General features: G+C 39.4%; 1 protein-coding gene across 1 annotated transcript; it reads left to right on the plus strand.

Moving 5' to 3' along the window:
* Window positions 1-25,486, plus strand: rassf3 (Ras association domain family member 3). The gene is given in 7 exon segments (XM_056747524.1): window positions 1-551; window positions 5,973-6,109; window positions 20,473-20,580; window positions 21,363-21,456; window positions 21,459-21,617; window positions 22,488-22,603; window positions 22,698-25,486. Coding segments are annotated over 7 exon segments (1,212 nt in total). The 5' UTR covers window positions 1-103; the 3' UTR covers window positions 22,848-25,486.
* The last annotated feature ends 141 nt before the right edge of the window (window positions 25,487-25,627 follow it).

Here is a 25,627-nt window from a genome sequence, read left to right on the forward strand (position 1 = left end):
CCAAACAAATGTATCAACATAAACCATCAAGAACAAACCTTACACTTATACACGCGTTCTTTTGTTTTCATTGGCACAGTGACGCTTGATAATAATAGTTGATATGATGCATCACAGCAGGAAGTATTCTCCACCACACTACTGCGCCGTCGAGTCGCCGTTAACTGTGCCTCACCTAAACAGACTACTGACCTCACGGTTAGAAGAAGGGGACCTGATAGAAACATCGGACATGAATTCACCCAAAGCCAAGGCTAGAATACGCAACGTGAAGCTGAAAGCAGTGAAGGCACCTGCGTCTGCCCAGAAGCCCCGCGTCTCTCCAAACTCTGAGCACAGCGACGCGTTACCGAAGGCGGCGGAGAACGGAGCTCGAGCTAGAAAAAGGGGCTACAAACCTCCTGATGTGAGGACGATTTTCGAACCTTCGGCTAAGGATCCACGGGTAAAAGAGGAGAAAGGAGAGGGACACACATTTTGTCACGACGCCGCGCACGCATGGTGCGATGTATGTTGCGCATATATTTTGCATGGTGGTCTTACATGCACAGGTGAGAGAAATTAAAATGAAAATGTGTCATTTCCCCAGATTGTCCAGTTAAATAGAAGTGTTTTTTTAAATGTATCAAACATTAGGCTGTCTTTGTGTTTGAGGTTATGACGAATTATAATTCTATAACTCTTATGTTTCTTAATGTTAAGAATATACATATACATACAGTAGAGTCTATTACAGGGAGGTGTTCAATTCTAAAATGTGATTATTATACGGTGGTGTATCATTTAGAATAACTGAAAGATTCTAGGCTTAATTCTGCTTTTCATATCATGACCGTGCCCTTGATCAAGTCACTTAAATGTTACTCCAGTGTAGACTTTGGATAAAAGTTAGATTTGATCACTGTGGGAAATGTAAAATTGAATTATTCTGTACACACATTCCGTATGTGACAGATCTCTGTGTACCTCAACACACGCTCAGCTACAGGCATCTTGAAAGACTGGTTTTGGCTTGTACGTAGCCATAATAAGTTTACTGTACAAACCTTACAGGTGACTTCACAACTACATTCCTAAGAATTATACATAACAATGCGGAAAACAGACCTTTTTAATAAGCGCACACTGTACTCGTGGATGAAATAATCATTGTTAATGGCAGAATTAAATAGGTTCACATTTCCATTCCAGGCTGAATGACTGGTTTCGTTTCATGCAGTCCTCTAAAACATATGCAAAGTACTATCTCTACCTGCAACCACATTTGCTTTTAAAGTTTAAACATTGTAGCATGGCTTACAGTGAAACCTAAGAGTATTTGTACAGTTGTTTTTGTTGCTTTACTTTGACAAATGTTATCAAAACCCATAGTCCTCATTTTGGCCTAAACTGCATTTGTCCAGATAGTTTATCCATTCACAAGTAGCAAACGCTGTGGTAACTCAAATGGAACAACTGGACAAAGGTAACTTTCACTGAATCTACATGCTGCTTGACCTGAGACATTAGGTAATTGAGAAAGAGAAAGAGAGAGAGAGAGAGAGAGAGAGAGAGAGAGAGAGAGAAGAGAATGTAACTGTTGGATCGACCGTTGACCAAAGCATAGAAACATATAACAAAACGTATTTAAGAATTTTAAAATTGAAAAGAAATAAGAGAACTAATAAGAAACTCAATAAACTGCACTAAATCAAATCTTATTTTTAATGCTTCTGAGCAAAATTGTTAATCTAATATTCAGTGTATTCTACGCTTTAAAAACATTTCCATTTTCCGCATTCCTATTCGTGCAACCCACAGACAGCCTATTTTGAGCACTGAATCTTGCAGGTCCACATATTTTTGGGCCCTCTCAGTCTGTATTGTGTCCTGCTATTTGACACCCACCTGTTCGCCCCTCTAATGTCCATCTGTCTGTTTGTGAAGCTGTAGCGACAGTTTATCTAAAGAAGCCACACTGTACTGTTACAGCACAATGATGGGTCATAATGGGCCTTACAGGGGAAACCCAGGGGCCGGTGAACAACTGCGCCCCTGACACACACACACACACACACACAGAATTTAGGGCAGGGGGACTGATGACAGAAGACTACAATCAGTTAACAGACTGAGGCCATGATGAGGTTCAGTACCGAAGGGCAGAAAATGACTTAGAGAAAAATGGACATCAGAGTTCTCCAAATAACATTTGAGCCAATGATAAATGCACGGGAGAAGAAGTCTGGAAGCTGTGCTGGATGTCTGTGAGTCATGGGTCTGGGGAAAGGGTTTGGAAGAACTTTGAGAAGACTCACAGGACTCCTGTACCGCTTTCCAAAAGTCGTGCGGCGCTCTGGTCGGTTGGAAGTTAGTCTGCTGTGGAAGTCATCTGGTGAGCTCAGCACATGCACTGTCATTTTGACTTTGTGTTTTTTATGGCGATTTGTGTCTTTAGTATAGTATTTCGAACTTTTATATAGGTGTTAATTTTGCCATTTAATTTTATACAAAATTATGAATATAGATTTGTATGAATCAGACTACATTTTTACATCATTAAAAGAAATTTGAGCTGTGCTTGTCTGTGCAAATGTTTCTGCCATGATGGTTTCAAGATGTGTATCCTGTGTCTCAGATATTTCTCCTGATAAAAGAGTCAGAAGTCTCACAGATGTCTTCATTAGAGTTTCAGAAGAGAGAACATAAACTGGGGTCATAAACTTCGAACATGAACTTTGCCAAGTCTGCAATCAATTTTCTCATCAAATTTACTCAAATCCAAATTATTTTACCTCTACAATCTACATTCATTTTATACCTCCATACTCTTCATGAATTTGAACAATTGAATCATTGGTTTCTGTTTTCATTTCTCCTAAGCAAAGCTGATACTTTAGTGAAACACAACTGAGAACTCAGGAGCAATGAAGGAGCAACATCAAAAAGTTTATCAAAATTTTGAGTTAGTCACTTGTAAAGGGAACAAACAATATATTCTGGGTTGTGTGAGCTTTGCGTTGGGCATATATAGTTGTTGTATAGACATTGTGTTATAGTCTGTCGCTGTATGTCCTACAGAGATAAACACGTTGCTCAGTCATGCAGACATTCACAGACCCCGGCAAACACAGACCAGAGCACTAAAACATCCGCTCACACTCCTGCGGTAAATGACATAGCTGACTCTAAACAGCAGAGGGCAGTTTGACACTGACACGAGAAGAGACTCACAATAGCTTGCCAAATAGTTTCTAAGCCCATTCAGAAAGACTAACTCAATGGTGAAGAATGGAGTCGCAGGCAGGTGTGAATGTGACCTCAGGAGGGTCGTGCTGGTGACCCATCTGCTCAATGTTGTTTCAGATTGGAATGGAGACTAAGCAGCCGCTGGTCGGAATGACCTTTAAGAAATGTACTTTCAAAGAAGAAGACCATGATAATAGCGTGTCATCTCTATTTCTGGCATGTTCCAAAAATAACATAGGCAGAAACCAACAGCTATCTAACCGATCGGACACACAAGGACAGGCTGGGCTACTTGTTTAGCCGTCATATGCATAGTTATCGAAAAGAGAGACTTTTATCTGACAAAACGGCATCAAAAAATTAATAGCAAAAAAGAAAGATAAAGAGAATGACGCCTCCACCTGTTTAGTGTGCACATACCTGTGAGTGAGTGAAAGAGACCTGCTTCATGCTCTCAGTCGCCCTTGTTGTTGTGAGAAGAAATCACAAAGTTGAAACATTAAGGAAGTAAAATCTCTTGAGATAGTGTCCCAATTGTTGTAGCTCTGTGTGTGTGCGTGCACGTGCATGTGTGTTTGTGAAAAAGTTTTTTGTTTTTCTCAGGAAGGACTTGATCGATATCATTGTCCCTTTTTACGGGAAGAGCAATTAAGAAAGAGACAGACCTGCACTTCCCAGCTGCCCTAGAGACCAGTACAGAGTGTGTGTGTGTGTGTGTGTCCACGCATACATTAGAACAGTTCATACTCGCACATGACCACAGTTCTTTACCATAAACAGCACTTTAGACAATTATTGCCCAGCATGCCTCTATGAACATCACAGTCCTATTATTGCTCATAGTTTAATCTGTGTCATTTTGACCTCGGGTGATGGTGGAGGTCCTTTAATGTCTTATTTAAGTGTTATTTTGGTTTTAAATGTTTCTTTATTATGATTTAAAAAGTTGAAGCAAGAAACTGTTCACATGCAAATATACAAGATTGGAAAAGGTAATATTTTTGGCCTTTTTTCAAATGCACCCACACAAATATATAAATAGCTTTCCATACTTTCTGTACGGCATACGTCCATCATTTTGTTGGCGACGCGTTCATCATTTGACAGTCAAATCACCCTACTCAGCACATTAAGAGATAGAGAGAGAGCGAGAGAAAGTGAGAGAGTTATTCTGCAGACGTAACTGAGAGATGAGGTTTGTCCTTCTGAAAGTGGACTCCGCAGTATGAGGTTTTCTGGTGCATGGGTCTGTGTCTGATGGGATGCTGTGAGTTAAGGGTTCGAGACAGAAGGGCTTGACTGGGATGGGAGCAGCATTCTGTAAACTTTCTGGCAAAATTAACCAGCCAGTCAAGCATCAGTCTTCAGGTAGGAAAGAACACTACGAGGAAATAAAAGATTTTAGGTAGTGAGAAATGCCAGGTCAGAACAGTGGCTTCGGGAAGCAGGGATTGCTGTTATGTGGCACAACTACCTCTGCCAGTGATTGTGTGTTTATTGTTTTTCCATCCATTGTCTTCTGGACAAACGGCTGCTTGCATTTCACGCAAGCCATATATTATATTTCATAATATTAATGAAGCTAAAAAATATTACAACATTTTGCTTTCCATTAAGTTCAAGCGCAAGCACCATATTTCCAATTGAGCAAAATTATTTGTATTGTAATATGATTATTCTATATTATGTACTATTGTGAATGTAAGAATATTGTCTTTTCATCAAAGGATCCTGTAAAACTAAGTCAGAAAAGAAATGTTTGATTAAACAGCTGTCACATGAACTCTGTCTGTGTTCAGGTTTATACTTTATATGAACTCTTACATTTAATTTTGTTTTCCATTTGGTTTCTGTGTTCACCCTACCCATTTATCATTGGTTTCCTTGGTTACTTATGATCATTGCATGTTCATTGTATCTGTGTATAGGTCAAATTTTTGTGACTTTACTTCTAGGCCCAAACCTCTGTTTGATTGTGTTCCGTTGTAGAGCTGGTCTTTCTAGTACCTACTTTACTTTTTATGTTATCTTCTAAATTAAGGCCATCATCTTTTTCCGTCTTAAACTATGACTTTGTCCGTTATCCACCATATGTATCAACAATCATGTAATCTCACTTTGTTACGAGCTTTTCAAAGTGATTTAATGTAAAACCACTTCTTATTGGGTTAACAACACTCACCTCAGAAACCGCACATCAAAGTTTGATTTCAGCAGGTCCCAATTGTATCTGCTAAGCCACTAAACCTGCAGAATATTTTGAAATAGATATAATAAAGAGAAATGTATTGTTTACATAAGAGATTCCACTTTTGTTAATTTCCCAACTTTAAAGTCACCATGAAACAAAGGCTGCGATTGTCTTCTTTTCCGTAATGTGACATACATGTGAGTAAAATAGCTACTTAAATTTGTCAAAAAAAAGTAGGGTGGAACTTCATGTTGCCCTCCACTAACTGACTGAATCTTTTTAAGTTGGCCTGTTTCACCACCGGTACCCATTGGACAGTCAGTATAGTTCTACCTCTTTTTCAGGCATTACATCATGAAGAGAAGACTTGTTTAAGAGGGATTGGTGCTTTATGTTTTTGAATAAATATTACAACTGCAAATTAATTTACAAAAATAATGATGTGCATGGACAAATCATTTAAAATAATCACTGCAACACTGTGTAAGAAAATTAGTATTATTATTTTTAATTGCAAGGTGACTTTAACATTGCTGTCTTGTTTTCTCTCCAGGCTGTAAGTACACATGTCATGCTCAGTGCCGTGAAAAGGTGACATTAGACTGTCATCCAAATGGATCCATTAATGGCTGCCCCCTCAGTCCTCTCGCTCAGGACCACCTTAACAACAACAATGGGTCATCACACAGCGTGAGTACTGCAACAGATTTTTTGCATTTGTTTAAAAATATATATATATATTATAAATGTAAAATCTTAATTATACAGTATGTCATTTCGGCCTATCTGCTAGTGATGGGTAGTTATGGCCACAAGGGGGAGGCCAATTCCAGATAAATAAGGTTAAACTTCTGTTACTCTGGTAATGTAACAATAGCAAACAAATGTTATACTAATGTTTATTGACAGATATGTCATAGGAAGCTTTTAGTTCTTTAGGTAATTTCAGAGGTCATATATTAACGGTTTGTTCTTAAGGGGGTGTTCAAAATATTCTGTGCCTGTCATTGTAATTATTGCTTTGCTTTTGTTCTTGAGCTGCTTTGAGGAACTGTGTAATTTAGTATTTATGGATTATAAAATATATATTTTAGTACCGTAAGTGTTAACACAAGATTACGGATAAAAATAATTTCTAATGCATGAAAATGGCAACAGCCTTTCTTTCAAAAGCAGGATATTACACAAGGAAAGAATGAGACATGTTTCCAAGGAACATTGTGAGACAGAGAGAGGTTCAGTGGGGTCAACAGTCTCTGTGATATCTCTGCAGTTCATGCCAATCCAGTTCTACCACTTCGGGGGGGGAGGGGGGGGTAGGGAGAGATGTGTAAACCGCTTCATTACCATGCCTGCAGTCTAACCAACCGGTTCAAAACAGATCCCAGATTATTTGTTTATGAATTACTTTTGTGATGCATTTAGGAAAATAAGACAAACAACAAATGTGGTCCGTGCACCTGTTGCACGAACCGCAAATGTGTTCATCTTTACTTTGTGTATTTGTGAAATAAACATTTAGTATTCAGTGCGCTATTAGACACTGTGCTGCATGTTTGTGTTTGAGATCTGAAGCAGGTTCGTTTGTAATTTTGGATTAAACATGGGTGTGTACATTCCCGCAGGACATACTCAACCAGCTGTCTGTGTCGGTCTGAGTGTCCATGAGCGTAGCAATCATGTGTGTGTGCGCTTGCAGGACTTTTCGGACCCTACATTCCAGACTGGAAGGCCCCCTCCCACCCATTGGCAGTTTGTCGAGTTGGACACGTTATTCGGGAATAAAAAAGGTCACACAGTCATCCCACTGTAGTGTTGTAATACTGACTACTGAGAGAGTGATGTGGGGCGGTCAGGGTGTCTTCATGTAACGCCCACTACAATGCAAAACAAACCACTAGTGTTCAAAAAAATAATGAAGAAAGTTGAATAGCAAAAAAAATGTGATCTAAAGTAAGATGTGTACATGAATGTAGTACCTTATAATATAAAGAGTTACAATATATTAGGTGTTTAACCGGCAGATGTAGGAAGGAGAGTTTCCCCTCAGGAAACAGTGTCAGGATGTAGTCTGCAGGACACACATACATTAAGACATTACTATGCATTTCTTTACTGTGACGTAAACTCCTAACAAGCAATTTTACAGAAGTCATCGTGTAGTTTGCTGCTTCCATGAAGAAACATGTTGAACTTATATTCAACTGCAGCTGAATTATAAAAGCAGAGCAGGTCTGAATGTTTCATCTTTCTCTGAGAGAAAACAGTTTGTTGGCAGTCTCGTGCTGACCGCTGGGAACGTTCTGGGTGGTAAAGCCGGTCCAAACTGCAAGAACTCCACCACAGTAACCACACGCCCATGTGACAGAGATATGGGCAGGGATGCATGTTACACAGTCTGACCCGCATTGGTCAAGTTTAATTTATTTTAAGCAAGAGGTGGCATTGCTTTTGCCCATGTAAGAATATTAGCAGATGAGTTTAGAAATGCTGAAAATATAGGGGTTGGCTCAGTTTGATCAATTCTGACTCGAGACCGCAGGCCGCTGCATGCTTACTGTTTACTGCAGAAGAACAAAAATGACATTGGCTAGAAGGAATTTTTAAGCAACAGTTTTGCAATTTATTGCTCCTGTATTGCAGTTTGGGAGAATATTCCATTCTAGGCTGAACTGGACGGCTACAATAATATACTTTTTTTACTTTCACAAAATGACATTCCTAAAGGAACACTATAAATAACTTCCTCTATAGATCAGACCTCCTGACCTCATTGGAGAGACACTATCTGTGACTGTGTATTACTTGTAGTTCTCGTGATGTTAAAGAACACAACTTCTCTTATAGGCAGAGCAGAATAAGCAGGTCTTTCTCACGGAGGCCTGAGATTAGAGGCTGTCCACCTTAAAAACTAATCCTCTTTCCTCAGATCTACATTTAGTCAACTAGGTCAGCGTTAACTGTCCAGTAAGCATAACCTTCACACATGTCCACCCTTTGACTCTTTGACCCCGAGAACTTTCTAGAAACATGCTTCAGACTTCCTTCAGCATTTCTTCTTCTGCTTTCCACGGTAAACGTTTTCACACAATTGCAGTGAACCAATGCATGGAAAAAGGAGTTCTCAAGCCCTGATAAAGTGTTTTTCATTAAACTGGACAAATTGAATGTGTAGGTTTTTAAATGAAACCACTTGTAACCCGTAGAATTAAACTTTGGTGGAATTCTATAGAGAGCAGTTGCCGTGGCAACTTCTATATCAAACGGTAATAAAGATTTGCGCCATGGAAATGTGTCCGGTGTAGAGACGGTGTTAGCAGTAGTATTTGCTCCACACTGTCTTCATGTTCAGACGGATAAAATTATCTTACAAAATCTGAAAGTGGAAAGCTGAGCTCAGAACTGCTGTCTCCACAAACATGTTGGTTTGGTAAAAGACCTCTTCCTTTACACTAAAGAGACATCCACAAAAAGAAAATATTTATTTTACCTTGTTCTTTTATACAGTTCTTTTGAGCAAGAAAGTCAAAAGTGAGATTCAAACTTGTTTCAATGACGAAAGAAAAATGAGCACAAACTAAAGATAAGCAAGTTTAAAGTACCAAGGGGTGAAGTTACTGTAGTTCTCACAATTCATGTCTTATCTTCATCCTTCCACACGCTTTCCAACCAATCACGGCCCCATTGTGAGTTTAAATCAACCTGTCGTTTACAGAGCTCCTGTTTACAAGTGGTCCATCTAAATCCAATGTTTATTTTTAGATAAAAAGATAAATGCCTGCTTCCCTGGGGTTAAGACTGTATAATTTAAGAGACAACACACTTTATGCCTGTATAAGATTGTGGACACCGGACTGAGACACATAGAGCCTTTAAAAACTGGATACCTTCTGAAACTCCAGGATATCCACCACAAGACAAGACACAACCTGTCCTGAGGTTTAGACTTACTGTGGGTGTCCTTTTTGTTAACAGCGGTGGATGTTGGTCCCAAATTACCTTCTATTTAGTCTTCGTTCACTGTCTGGATATGTAAGGTTTGGCTGTATAAAAGACTATGATTTCCATCTAGGGAACGTCCCAGGGTAGTAAACACTAACTCTGATTGTTTGTGAAACCCTTGATCTCGGCTTGGATCACGGTTACGTTTAGACTGAGATGATGAGGTCATTTTCTCTTTTAGCTCTCCTCAGAATAATGGGTTTTGGGTTCATTTATACCTCACACTTTATCCTGAAAATTACACAATGAAACTATACAAGCAGAGGAGAACTAATAGTTTATGAAGGTTAATCTAAATGCTGTTTTGTTCGTCACATCTTTGGGATAATGATAAGAGTTATGTTACATCTTTGTCAGGCAGTGTAAAGTTATTTTGTCCTGTGGTGATGTCATTTACCTCAATTAAAATGACCGATGACACTAAAAAACTTAAATTTCACCAGAAGATGAAAGAAATAGATATAGTCTATCACACCTTTTATTGTGAGCTGGGGTGTAAAAGTTTATTTTTAAAAGTCAGTTTAGTTTAGTTTTTTATTTCCAGTGTCTCAAACTAATTTCAGTTTATTAATAAGGCAACATTTCTAACTTTTTGTGTAGATAAATAATGTTTAGTTTAAATTATATTTTATTTGAAATTAATTATAATTTCAAATAAATGTAATAGTTTAAGTGAACTTTATAATTTTGCATTATTAAAGGACTGAAACTCCTTTTAACCAGTTATTCCTCTTTAAAGACCGACATGTAATCCCGTCATTAATCTGTGTTCTTCCTGAGGTCACTCTTACACGAGTTCATGGGCCCATCACAAAAAACTCTTTGTGTGTGTAAGAAAATTATGAGTCTTTACGAGACATTCCACACGGCCTCACGTAAATGCCGACACATAAACGGTGTCTGTTCACTAGGAGCGTGAACCACTCCTCCCCTGCAAAGGAATGTGGCTAATGTGTAATGAAGGCTATGGGCCCTCAGCCAGAAAAACTACAGGTTGCAGTCACAGGTCACCTCTCTGGCCCTCCCGCCCAACCCTATTGTTCTGTAGCGGGGTGAGGTAGGCTGGGGATGAGTTTCCTAGTGGGGTGAAACATCCGGACTGTGTTTTCACACGCTCCTTGGCAACAAAAATATGACGGTTGCAGTCACCTTCATGTACTTTTACTGTATGATTTAATACCATTGAATACTGCTTTTCCTACGGTCAACATTGGTTTTAAGTGAAAACTGATTTCTGTTTGTCTATCTACAGTCTGACTTAGTATTGACCAACCAGTTGGTCCTGGGCTAGCAGTTTGTCAGCTTTTGGTTTGCATAACTTAGTGGTTCCCTCTGCTGACGGGGTAATTTTAGGTTCTCTCTAAGTTTAAATGAAGAGCTGCCCTTCCACAGACCTCTTGAAAGCTACAGTTTATGGGGCGTGGTTAGCCCTGTCCTTGATCTGCTGCAGATGTTGCCTGTGTTTGACTTGGAATCAGACATTTTTCTTATGACTTGAGCTGCATGTTTGACTTGCTGTAAAATGCAAAATATACAAGTATAAGGGGAAATTGCTTGGGAAGATAACCGGCGAGAAAACCTCAAAGCAGCCATTGACACAATGAAAAGACGTCTGTGCTCTTTTGGATTGTTGTTAGGTCTGCAAAGTCAATATGAAAAGTGCTCTGTAGTGCATAATAATGACAATGTGAGCCAAATATCTTTCTTGGTTTACAAGAAAATTTGCTTAGGATATCAAAAATGTTCTGCCTATCTAAACGTTAAATAATATTTATTCTTTTCACAGATTTTCCTTTCCTTATATGCGACATTCTTTACATGTTTTTCCTTTGGGTTTTTTTTCATATCCCAGATAACTTTGATCTGCGAAGAGGTGGAACCCGACATTTTTGTACAAATTACAAACAGTGCTGAAAGTGGTTAACCCCAAAGTGTTTTGCTCATGGTTTAGATCCAAATCCAGGTCTTATAAGTCCAACACAGGTCATAAAAGTGAGGCTTGCAATTTACATTTTCTCTCTGGGTTTCGGCTTCCACATTAAAGTACGGCCCTAATGACTGAATCAACGGAGAAACCAGTGGTCAGTTTTACCTGTTTTTATGACATGAAACGGGAGTAGTTGTAAAGTAGCTTCTCATTTCCTTTGTTACCATGGCCACAGTTATCTGTTTAGACATGTCGGCATTCACAATGGTTTTGGTGTCATTCTCACGTATCTGACAAATTATCAGTCACTGAAAGAAAGTTTGGCCGTGTAAGAAATCATGCTTCACATTTTCTACTATACGTTTGGTCCATGTGTTTGCATTGGGTTAGAGAAACACCCATTCATATGGGCGTACAGGCTTGTATTAAATTCTCCAAACCTATATTTTAAGCTCAGTTGGTAGGCCAAGTAATATAACTTCTTGAGAAGCAGCCCATATGTTTCAAAGGAAGAAACTCTAAGAAAGCTTGCATTTATGTGCTGCATACTTACAGCGGTAAGTCAACTTACATTTTATGGATTTCTTAGTCATCAACATCCATTTGAGTAAAATTTCTATGTAGACAGCAAACATTTACATTATTTAATTCTTTGCCAAACCAAAAATAAAATAGGAGCGTCCGCCGATGCGGAGGTTAAGGTAACGTAGTTAGGCTAATGGACTATATTACTTGGCGGAAGTTTTTTCCTGATGATAACAATAAACACATGTAACTTTCTTCATTCGTGACTATCATTTTAATTCTTTCTCTAAAAAATACATAGTGAGCTTGTTTCTTAATGGACGAATAAGCACTGATCAGGACACGACAGGTAGGGGACGCGGCACCTACAGTAAATGAGGCTTTTGTATGTGCGTGTGATAGTGGGTGTGTTCAATATCCACTGCGCCTCTCCGGTTGCCTTGCGCGCCTGTTGTTGGCATCAGTTCAGTTTGGGAAGTCGTTGGTTATACGAGAACCGGTTGCGCTTTCCACGAAGTTTCTTTCAAACTGTAGCAGGCAAATTATTCTTATTCCGTCTGATACACCCGAAAGAGTAAACGAGTAACGTAGAGTACTTTATTTTAATTTGGCCATCGTCTGCACATTCAGCCGAGCTGCGTAAACTCGCGTTAAAGTTTCCCATCTGTAGTATACTGTAGTATTTAAGTTAATACGCTTTTCGGATGTGTCAGAGTTTCTCTTAAATGTCGTGGACGAGCACCATGAGCAGTGGATACAGCAGTCTGGAAGAAGATTCAGAGGAATATTTTACTGCCAGAACCTCTCTGTTTAAGAGACCTTCGTTTAAACCCACCAACTTGAAGGTAAAAATGATAAAATATTCAATTATACACGTATTTATTTGGCTTATTTAGTTAAACGTGTGTAACGCTGTTGCCTTGCGGGTAAGTTACACAATGGTGCAACCATGTGGTAGTAAACAAACAAATATTAAACGCAGTATTAATATTAAATATGTATTCAGATTTGAGTATGATATACTATGTTTGATATTCAGTGTTCCGAATCAGCTGTTGCTTCAAAATTTAAATTAAAGTTTTTCACGCATGCGCAGTGATGCCTACAATAGACCAAAGTTTAAAACTGACTTTAACTCATTAACAGAGGTCAGTTTTTCTTTGGTCTAGCCTGGAGAATGTTTATCGTTACTATTTTAAAGGTACGGAGACTTGTTGCATGCTTGTGTTACAATAGAGCTATAGTGTCAGTATCAGCTGGAGGTGGTGGCTATGACAGCAAGAGACATTTATGACATTAATGGCCTCAAATTAATATTACTTCTGTTTCTGGTTGTATTGAGGAAGTATGCTGTTTTGCTGTTTTTGTTTTAATAGGAGCGTCATGTTTAATAGCATGACGTCATGCCTCATGAATGCTGTTTTGTTCTGTTTCCATGTGGGTTGATGTGGGTCTCAGCTTGCTGACTATCCAAATCAAAGATAACTGCTCATAATTTCAAACCGTTTTATGGCGCTTCTGTGTCTCTAGTAAAATTGCTGCGTGACTGACCCCATGTGATTTGAATATGGCCTCTGCATGGTCATGTGTGATATGAAGAGGCGCTCTGAAACTCAAAGATTAATGGAATCACCCCCACGCTTCTGTCAATTACCCAATTGTGGGAAAATGTCATCGGACAGAAGTTTGTCATGGGACTGGTCACTTAACAGGGGAAGAGTTATAGATCAGGATATTATTGCATGTCTAGGGATCTGTTGTGAAACCTACTGAACTGCTTGTGTAGAAAGCATTTAGGCATGCAATCCTGATGTGAAGGCTATGCTTTGAATTAAAAATAACTTTTTGGCAGCATAGCAGTATACTTGCAGATAATGCATCACATAATGCATTCCAACAAGCTTTATGAACATTTTAATTTATTTTGGAACAGGGCCCATAGCTATTATGAATTCCAGACTTTTAATACCTGTCCACCCCGTCACATTCTGTATGCAATGACTATCCATTGTGCAATGCGTTCGGCACAATTGCTCAAAAAAGAATGAGTCAGTTCCCTAGACGGCACAACATGTTGCCATAGCTCAACTTCCTGTTACTTCAATCCGACCAGAAAGTCTCAGCAGTTTTATAATCGGTTAAGTTATCCAAAAGTTTATTATAACCTTCAGCTCCAGCTACTGATTTAATGCTAAATCATGCTTGAAATACGAAGTGATACTTTTATATTCATAACAACGTGTGCTGAAGTGTCATTTGTTATCATCCGGAGCAGATATGCCCTTCGGTCATCTCTTTGCTGTGGGCGCTCGCAGAGAAAAATCCAGGCCACAGATGCACTGACCCTGGGAAACAGCTGCCAGGCCAGGCATGCAGAGTAGGATCATGGGCGTCCGTGTTGGCCACAACAATGTCTTCACACATAAACACTATTGTATTGACGTCATATTTAAAGTAAAAAGCATTTTTTCTTGCATGTAGTGTACAGTTTGCTTAAGGAACCGGTTTTTCTGTGCTTAGCCAAAGCAATCTAACTACTGCATCCTCTTTCCATTGAGGAACTGTGCAGATTTTGAAGTAAGATTGTGGTATGATTCCTATTGTAGGTGTCCGTGTTATTCACAGGGTTGCTTTTACAGGACCGTGTGGGGGAAAATACTTGACAATTGTAAAGAAAGACAGACGTTATCTACAGCCCCAGGCTGTTTTTATATCCCAGGCCCTGATTGAAGGGGAAATTGAATTAGCAGTTGTATAAAACAGCTGGGACACAAAACTGCTTATGTGTGCAAAAAACTGAAGCCCTGTTTGGTGAGTTGACCGTTTGCATACATTTGCAAAACGGCTACACTCGATCTGCATATTTCCTGCGGTTGTGTGCATGCATATGCTACCTTGGATGACCACTCTGGTGGCAGATAGTTTATGCATGATGTCATTGGCCTTGAGCGTGTGTATGCTTTGGCAGCAGGTGCAAATGCGCAGAGAAACTTATCTAAAAAACTCTGGTCAATGTTTCCAATCTATTGTTCAGTTATTCCAGGTTTATCCTCCTTCGTTTTCCGCATGACACGTTTCTGCCATCTGATCAAAGTGCTCGAACTGTTAGACAATTCATCGTTTCAGATCGGATGATCGGAGGAATCTGCTGTGAGGATTTGGTCAATTAATCATGTTGATGGTATGAATTACGCTCCAGCTGCTGGAGTTCATGTGCTCGTGAGCATTAAATAAGGATTCACATGTCTGAGGCAAGTAAAAGATAAACCAATAACTTAATCTTAAGATAAATCTTGACTTTGACATGCAAACCTAAGCAGACTTCAGTTTACTTTGAGTTTACACAAGAAAGTCTAGGAATCCTCTGCAGACGCCTGCTGTAAATTGAGACGGATAAAAATGTGTCTTCTGTTCTTAGGACTGTGTGTTGATAGATGTTTATTTTCACTGCCCATATTGCCCCAAGCGACTAGAACAATAGTTGCATTAAAGAGGCTGATAAACATAGTCTTGAAACAAGAGATCAGTTACGTTAGATTCATATACGGTCCGTGTCCACCAAATTTCAGTGAAGCTTGGTTTAGTTATCTTCATGACATTTGACACATACACACAATTTTTATCACTGTAATATAAAGAAACTGTCAACACCAAAATTATGCATTCTGGTAATGAGGATAGGAAGAGCAAATGCTTTTTCAAGGACGTTACAAATAATGTAATGCAAAAAAAAACTACTTTACTCCAGACTTGTGACGTATGGTAGTACAATGTAATTTTGTTCATAGCACAAAAATCTTTTTTTATCAGGTTTTTTTGTCTGCGTTCATGTTCAGTTTTGTGGTCTTTTAATAATATAGATAAGAAGTGTCTTACGTTTGTTTTCATCACAGTATCAAGCGCTGGTCAGGAGAGCAAAGCAACTTAACGTGATTAGACCGTAAATAGTCTTTTGCGTCATGGAACTGTATTTGATTATATTCCAGGTGTGTGTGTGTGTTTCCTCCGTTAATCTATATTACAAGCAGCCCTAATGACAACATTGACAACATCTCAGTTTGATAGATTTTTTTAAGTCCTACAAAGCATTAAAAATAGAGCAAAAGTTTTGTATGTATTGGCAGACAGCACAGACAACTCTCTCCCGCTCATTGCTTGCGGTCACGGCTCTGTTAGACACATGTGTCTGCGTATTAGAAGTTCATGTGTGGTTCCATATGTGCAGCATGTGTTTGTAGTCTTTTATTTTTTTGGAAAGAGCTGTAATTACAGTTAAGAGGAAGATAACACCAGATGAAGGTGGCTGTTTGTCGGTGTCTACCTCAAGGTTCATTGGCTAAATCTCACGCGAAATCTCAACTCTGTCGGCAGTCATAATGAATCTATCCAGAGATTTGGATCTAATGGCCTGTTTTGATGGTAATTGCAGTTACATTTGCAGTACCAGACTTCGTTCAAATTATCAGTTGAATATTCATGCCGAAAACTAAAATGGTCTTTCATCTTTCTCAAAATCTCAATAACTCTTTAAATAACTTTCAGGCTATCTTATCTATTTGAATAAAAGCGTTCACCCGGGAGGAAACATACACACATGCCAGTGCTGAGATAAAGGACAGAGTTTGGCCGGATTCATTTCAAACCGGATAAGTTCTCCGAGTCCATGGGTCACATGGTGGCACCTGGCATGTGTCATCTGATCTCTGCCTTTTTTCGTTTCACGTTTTCTTTTGAAATCATTCCTAAGCCATCTCTTTTCCAGAATGACATCATTGCAAAGCGCTGCGGCAGACGTATTTCAAAGGATTAAATATCCTTGTGAATAAAGGTCTCTCTCATCTTCCCGGCTACATAGAAATGGTTCAGCCTTAGTTTACAATGCTTTGGTTTTGTTGCTAGGCTCTGATAAGAAGCCCGATCTTTTACAGTCTTAGATAAAAAACGTCATGCTGGGTTAACTCTTATCACAAGTAATGGTGCCTACAGGACTTTTGTTAATGATAAATGTGAATTTTTAACTGCACCTAAGCTGTAGGTCTTATATTTTAGGCAAAACGACATGGTGAGATTCCTCATGTTAGCCTGGTATTTTTTATTTATAATTACATAATTCCAGCCTTTCATCTCATAGCTGTGGTATGCGGACAGATTTGACGTAAATTATGTATGTGATGCCATACAGCTGGCTTATCTTTCATCAGGTCGCTATATCCCAAATAAGACACTCTACTCCCATCTGGGGTGACAGGTTTGCTATGATCCATCCGACTTTATTGTGAGTCAGACATCTCCACTTCCCCTTGTTGTGAATCAACCTCGGATCGGATTAGACTTTACGTTGTGCGGTTTTTCAGGGGTTTAAGTTCCTCGCTTTCGTAAGAAGTCTGCTTTCTGAGAAAAATATCTGTTCTTTAACAGTATAGAGTTGCCTTTGGTTGAGTCAAAGGAAAACAAACCACACCCTGTTTTTATGGTTCACTTGATAACTTATATTATCAGTAGTCTTTGAAGTTTTTTTACCAATTATTAGATTTGAAAAGATAGATTTCTTCTTTGGCATATACCTCAGACAAATATCATTGAGGATCAACGTTATTTCATTAGAAGAAATGTTGAAGCAATCAGTCAAAGGTGCAATATCTATCCCATTGGAGCTGCGTGACGTCAAAATGGAGATCGCTGGAAAGCGATTGTTCTGGTTTCCTATAAAAGGTACTCATATAAGTCCTCTTGAGGTGGTCTGTGTTATTGTTGGCCTGTCTGTAGGGGAGGCCAGAAAAGATGAAAGTACCTTGCACACCAAACGCCATTTTAACAGTTATGAAACCATAAATGTTGATGTTGTGCAGAGCGTGAGGGTTAAAGGGTAATTTCTGAAGGGCGTAATAACGTGTGTACACTACATTCCCAGGTGAGGTAATGTTATAGTACTCAGAAGGAAGGATCCCATGAGTCATGACAACATGGATAAGCTCATAAACTTTGCTTGTTTGTTAAGGTTGCGAAAGGTTCCCGTTCCTCTTTTCGTGTTTTTTTCTTGTTGTCCTCTTTCCTGTAAACCTCTCTGTTGTCTGAATATTCTAGATTCACATGATGCAATGAAGAAAGCCACAAAGAATGGCAAATTTTGCAATTCTTGCAGTTCTCCATTAGTCGAGGAATGTTTTGGAGAGGAAAGGTGTGGTGACTTCCCTTGCTAACAGTAGAGGGGTTGGTGGAATTGGGAGGAAACTTTGAGATGAGTGTTTGTTGGCAAGCGGGATGTTTACAGGCTTGATCTGAAATCCCCTCCAAAACCGCAACTAAAAATATGAAAGGTTGTTGTTGGATTTTCTTGTCCGTTTAGTTTAGTTGCCTGATGGCAACACTTGTCCAACACTAAGACAGATGATACCAGGTGCTTTATCAACCACAATCAGGGGTTTACCAGATACTCTAGGAGTTCCTGACAAACCCGTTTGACCGCATCTTGATGTGCCATTCCACAGAAGTCATCTTCACCATGACCATCACCAAGTGTTGCACAAAAATCTAATACAGAAAAGCATGCAATGAAAACTTAATCAAACACCACCTCCCAACTTATCAGTTCACCAAGGACATCACACCCCAAGGCCTACATTCTGACAGCTGTTTACTTTAAGGATTTATATTTTGAGTCGCATTACAATCGCCGGCCTTCAAGGAACACGTGAGGTTGTTCAGTTGGACCTCAAGGATACTTTCAAGTTCTGTTAATCTTGTTCCGAACACTTCCTTTTCCCTACGTCAACGTGTTGCTTCATAAGAGAGCAAAGACACACAGTCGCTCACAGTGAGGGAGAGCAGCTTTATCTGTCACATTACCTCATCAGGCTGATGTTTATTTTGCCTTTGTCACGGCCTGCTGTGCAGAGGCATCCATCTTAACCCTGTCCTTCCTCGTGTAGTTTTGAAAAGCGTTTTGTTTGCTCTGCTGGATGAAAACTGTCCGGTGTCTTCTTTCTCATCCATTATGTCATGAATTCCTTGGACAAACCATTTTTAGATGTGAAGTCCTGTATCAAATTGGCCCCAGACATTGTCTAACTATTACTGTGCGGGCACCAAAGTTTACATGACTGCCATGTACGGTACAGACTGGCTAATGAACAACCCTCAAAGAGCTGAAGACCACATCACAGTAACCCACAGATGATTCGAGCTAATGCGGTCAACTACAATTGCTTGCACACTCAATAGCTCCACGGGCCCCTCTGAGAGGTTCTCGGCCCCCTGTTTACACAGCTCTTACCAGCTTTTGCAAGACTTTTCTTGTGGTGAAATGGGATTTAATGGGCCCTCGGTTCGTAGTTGTGACTTCGTCAGAAAGTTAATTGGAGCGTTTTGTGGAATTGTGAAAGTGTGGGCTTGGTGTCTTTTTGTCAAGTGTTGTTTTCCGTCTTCGTACATGCTGCAAGATGCCAGAGGGATTAGTCTAATGACCCAGCCGCTGTGACATTTGGCACGTAGCGTACAAATGTGAAAGATTAAATTCAGCAATTGAAGATTGGCTTTATCAGCTGCCTTAGGTCTCCATTTATTCCCATTAGTTGGTTGGACACTGGACAGCACATCACTTTGTTTTTAATTTATTTCAGTAACAAAATTGACTTTCATGACCCCAGGTTTTTATGTCCTAGTATTTTTTTCTAGTAAATGAAATGGTTCTACTTGTTTAGCATCCGTTACCATGTTAATCTCTACGTTTTCTCATTCAGCGCTTTGAGGATGTCAGGGTCAGGTTAAGGTGAGGTGAATGCAGTAGTCAATCCTCACATCTAGAGTCATAGCACCACGTGGACAAGACTGGATTTTTGACACATTGCATGACTGTCCCTTCAAAATGTTCCCATAGGTGTTGGCTTTTTATTGATCTGTACACATTCAAAATGATTATAAAAACTTTAAAAAACAGTATTACTCATGCATTGTAAAGTTCACTAACTATCGTCAAAACAAAACCCGCTGTTTTTGTAAAACCCCCAGAAACTAGGGCAGTCCTTGCCGGTCCAGGAGGGGAAATCCGACTGTCTTTAGCACTTCTGCATCCAAAACCTTGTGCAGTATTCAGTTTCTGGACTCCAAGAAGCTCCTTGTCGATCAACATGTTGGCACCTCAGGCCAAGAGTGTTCCCTTATAAGGGCCTGTATGCCTTTGTTTTGATTTTAGAGCGCTCATGAAAGAAGATCAGACGTGTATGCAGTATGACCATGTAAGAGCAGAATTTAGTGATGCTTTAAGTGGAACTGAGAGAGTGAAGTGGCTACGTCACTCTGTCCTCAAATGTTTAGCTGGCCTTTCCATTTAAAAGCTGTATTGTTTCAAGGAACTGCACCATTGTAATTGTTTAAAGGAGCGATGCTCCATTCCATCCAGATCAGATATCGAAACTTGCAGACAAAACTGGTGTTGCGTGATGCTACACGTGCATGTCAGCTGTTACAGAGAGCGGTCATAAAGAAAGAGGCTTTTACTTTAAACACCACAGTCAAACCGCTGATGCATTAGGTTGACCTGTGCTGACCCGTCTCTCTGCTGAATGCTTACATTGACTGTCTGTGTGTGTATGTATTTCAGGATGTGGAGAAAGAGAAGGAACCTCAAGCTCATCTCACACTTGAAGAGATCAGACAGAGGGTCGAGCAGTACAACACAGATTCCCGTGATCACTTCAAAATGACACTGGTGAGTTGATGGTGAACACCTTCACCCGCATCATCCCATCCTTTATTTTTAATTTCTCCTAAATAACACATCATGTTGTGACCCGTTCGATTTGTTTCACTGTCATTTTTTTGTTACAAGAGAAAAACAGAAACAGTGTTTTTTGTAATCGTTTATTTTGGGACATCATTATTTGAAGAGACTTATAAAGCCACCGTGGAATGTTTAAGCTCCCGCTGTGTCTCGGATCAATAAGCTGTTGTGTGTCAGAGGCAGTAATGAACACCCCCCCATGTCTCACCCTTAGCCGGGAGTCACGGCTGCCATTTGGGCTAATGAGCTTAAAGAGGAAGAACCTCAAATCTAAGCTCCATCTGGACACAGTCAGACACCACAGAAAGATCTGCTCAGCAGTGTGGAAACTAGCTTTTAAAGTTGCAATCCGAAACTTTTAGTTAAAAACAAGCTAACCTTTTTTTGAAATTTTGTCTTAAACATATGGCCATTATTTTAAAGTTCAATTGTAGTCTAGTTGACTATATAGAGATTTATGCATTTGACAGCCGCTTTTATCCAAAGCGACTTTGCGCAGTGCATTCAAGGCTGTACGTTTTTTATCAGAGATATTTTGTCAAACCACATTTAACATTGCAATATCATTTAAGTTATAATAATGAACAGAAGCCAGACTGAAATACAGAAATGTACATATCACAATAAGATAACATCTTTTTTCTTTATATTTGCGGTTGCTCGATTTTCATATAAGGTAAATCGACTGTCTCCTTCTTTCTGCCTTTCAGAGTTCTAATGGTCTGTACACCGGCTTCATCAAGGTCCAGCTGGATCTGCGGAGGCCAATCTCGGTGAAAGTTGGCGGGGCAGGAGGGGTGAAGATCAGGAGGCGTTTTATCTCCCGCAAGGCTCCGTAAACACTCTGCACATCAGCAGCACCAACACGGTGCGACAGGTGATCGAAGCCCTGCTGAAGAAATTCACCGTGGCCGACAACCCCGCAAAGTTCACCTTGTTCAAACGCTTCAGTCGGGAAGACCATGGTGAGTCGTTGAGCACGGATGGGGAAGAGACAGCCGTGTCTGTGTGCGTACAGGAGATGAGTGTGCTAATGCTTCAGCCTCCCGAGTGTATACAGTACATGTTTTGGCAGGACCACACACATTCCTAGAATAGGTCAAACCTATGTGTATATTTATGGACGGCCTGATTTCTGTCATCCACACACCCAGGCCTGTTAGTCATGTGCCAAGAATACACCATGCCAGCATAGTAAACACACATGCACAACAGCTGTTGTCTGAGCTTACCTGTTGAGTCTTCATTGGCAGAAATATATTTTTTCTTCTTGGAATCTTCTTCTTTTTTCTGTAATGTCTGAGACCATATTGAGCAGTTTCATCAGGCATCTCCAGCTAAGGAGAAAGATGCGGCATTAAACTTCAATCACCAGTGTTTTTTTTACAGCTGTCTCAATGCATGTGTATGGAGCCGCTAGTTAAAAAGCTGATAAAGTCCCACCACAGAGCTCATTATAGAAACAGACAGACGCTACCAGAGCGGTAGAAAAAGAGTATAAAAAAGAACGAATCAACCACATTAGTGTAAACAAAACATCCCTGCTTGCTTAAATTTACCCTGCTGGAGGTCGTCAGAGGAAAGCCCTTATTAAACAGGTAGAGAGAGGAGATAATCAGAATCGCAGCTCTGCACCCAGTTTCTTCTTTTCTTCCTTCAAATTACATTAATATTTCTGATCAAATGTGGCCTTGCATAAACATTAAGAATGTAGTTTTTTTAAGACTTTTCCACCAGTCTGACTCCTCTATCATCTTATTGTACGATGTGTTATAAGTTTTTTTCAAGTGCTTTCCTTGAGTCAATTTTTTTACAGAATGTTTGTTTGTGTGCAGTGTACACCTGTAAGTTGTCGGAGAAAGAACATCCACTCTTTCTACGTTTAGTGGCGGGACCAAGTACAGACACCCTCAGCTTTGTGCTAAAGGAACAACAGACTGGCGAGGTCATGGTAAGCATCCCTTTTTGTTTTTATCTCACAGTCAAAAGTAACTATGCAACTATTGTAAATATTAATGAACCGAACACTTCCTCTCTGTGTACAGTGGGACGCCTTCTCCATACCTGAACTTCACAACTTCCGCCGTTTCTTGGATAAAGAGGAACAGGACCAGATTTCTTCGATAACCAGACGCTACAACAGCTACAGAGAGAAACTAGAAGAGGCCTTGAGAGCGACGGGCTGCCCGGGTTAACAAACATGAGAGAGTGAGACTCATGCACTGCTTCCTCTAGTGGTCACCGTGGGTAATGAACACTGTTGGTGTCACTGTGCCAAATGGACACCCAGTCTCAAAAACTCTCATGAGAACACTGGACTCCTTCTCTAGATATACACACCTCCCAGAATGCACCTTGGGTGCCATATTTAACCTTCCTGCTCTCTTGTGTTGTTTCACACGCTGTGTCGCTGCAGTTTTGTCTACATTTTCTATTATTTCTTACATTTGTGAACGAAAGTGAAAATCAGATATTTTTATTTAATTGTTGGATGCAAAGGATTGTAAATATTTTTGTTTAATTTATATGGGTGACGTTTTATTTTTTATTTTTTTGAAAGTCTTATTTTATTTTAAATGTGTTTTTGACCGGATATTATTGTAAGAGGGGATTGATTTTGATGTTGCAAACCAAATGACTATGTGCCCTACCAAAGATAGTGTTGGCAATTGAAGTGCTGTTGACAAAATTGTGACAAATGTAGCACGAGGAAGATGACCTAAACGTAAAGCTATGTTGCGATGGGAAAGGTTGTTTATTAACTGGAAATGCATGTACAGCGTGTGATGGAGAAAACTGATGTAGGGGATGTCAAAGACAAAGGCAAACTCATGAAGCACATAGTAACCATTAATAGTTGAAAGGATGCTTTGAGGTAAAATAAAAAAGTGAACTTCTGAGGTTCAGACTAAGTTTTCTCGAGCAGTCGTAGGTGATGTGCTGGAATTTGAACTGAACAGATTTGAGGAAGTTGAAAAGTATGCGGTGGGAACAGTAATGGTCGTATTGGAGCAAATGGATTTAACTTTGCTGTCCTCTGTTCTTCTGGAAACCTGACTGATGTTGGTTAAGCTCGGTGGTCTATTTAAAGAAATGATAGGTTGTGTTCACAGGGTCAAGATGTTAAACAGCCAAGGGTTCGAAGTCATTCAAGCAAAGCATTTGTGGTTCAGTGATGATTTTAAACTGGGGTGTCACGTCTTAACTTTGGAAGGAGCATTGAGAAAGATTTGAAATGATTAAAGGTCCAGATAAATGACTGAATCTATAACAGGTTGTGTTTGATTTGAAGCTACACTATACCAGAATATGTTGAAAGTATCTTGATATAATCTTATTTTTTATATTCATGCATACACATGTATCCTGACCTCTGTTGCTGTGCCAGGAGAAATGTAAAGTTCTGCCAAAAGAGGTTTGTTTTAGGTTTGTGTATTTGTGTATGTAGTGTCGTTCCTTTGGATAACTCACAACATGGCTGGAACTGTTAATGTACAGTAAGCTAAACGGCCAATGCTACTTTGTCACAGCACACAGGGTCAACATTTACGATTTTTTTAGTTTTAAATGATACTTGTGTATCACTAGTTGATTTAACATGTATATGCATTTATATATAAATATCTTTTTGCTAGTGCTGCATGATGGTTTTCTGACGGGTACTGCAATGAGATTTGTGTTGTTGCTGTCGGTTGTGACACATTCATAGCAAGGTAGAGGCACCTTGTCGTCAATTGCTGTATAACTACATCTCTGCAGTCCTAGGGCTCACTTGTGATAATTCAGTTTCATTTTAAAGCCACAGACTGTCTCTTAGTGTTTTTATATCAATTCTTACCAAAGATCTAGTTAAATTGCATAGTATAATGTAAGTTTTAAACAATTGCCAGGTGCAATCAGTATGTAACCCTCACAAAACGGAGGTTGAATTACAGTATATCTATGTTTTAGCGTGGCAACTTTAATCTTAAACACTGGGGTGTGAATAAAACTATTGTAATTGTGATGCGAAATACAACATCGCAACAGTCTCGTCTGCAATCGCAAACAAAGGGTTTGCCAGGGGAATCAGACCAGTAATCTTATAAATGCTTTTTGGGCACTTTATGTTTTAATTCAGGGAATTATTTTACTTTTATTTGTCTCTGTTGGATGCCTGTGGTGTTCTACCGTTTCAAAACCTAAATGGAGTTTAATGGAGACACAGTTTTGTTTTGTGGAATCCTTTTTAATTATATTTGAATATTTGAGCTTTCTTAAATACTTGATTTTTTTTCATAAAGCTTTTGTTTGTAGAGTAAGACTGTGAATCTGTGATACTTGTATTCATGTGTTGTGAAGGAGTGTGGATGTAAATGTTCCGCTTCAATACTTCTGAATATACATGCATGCGTTATAATAATTCATGCATACTCTCTTGCTGTTTTAGGACATCTCGTGCCACCGGTGTTGATGCATCTGTTTAACACCATGTTTAGAGATCGCTCACGAAACCCATGTTCAGCATTTGACAAAAATGATCTTGTTTTGATCCACAGCTGTTGGTTATGATCTACGGTTTTGTGAATGCTGTATGTTTTATACATAAATAGATGAGGACCTGTCAGTTTTGAGTTTAGGAATGATTGTCATACAGAGATGAAAATGATCTTATAACTTTGGAAGCTTTACTGAAAATACGGATTGTTAGAATTGAAATTAATCCAGATGTCATGCGTTTGTGACGATGACGGAAGTTTTCTGTGGGTTAAACAAGTTTGTATTGTTACCGGTTGTGGCCTTTCTTGTCAAAGACCTGGTTTCAGGAAATAAAGATTAAATGTTTCTCAATTCACTGCAGTCTGGCTGTTTGTATGCAAGAGTTTAGTTCAGCTATTCGATCAAGGCTTTTGTAAGTCAGGATGGGGTCAAATGTGTTATTAAAGTTTACACCAAAAATAAAGATGTGATGTCTAGGTGTTTGCTTTGAATGTTG

This window comes from Triplophysa dalaica, chromosome 5, assembly GCF_015846415.1.
Source record: "Triplophysa dalaica isolate WHDGS20190420 chromosome 5, ASM1584641v1, whole genome shotgun sequence".
Lineage (NCBI taxonomy): Eukaryota > Metazoa > Chordata > Actinopteri > Cypriniformes > Nemacheilidae > Triplophysa > Triplophysa dalaica.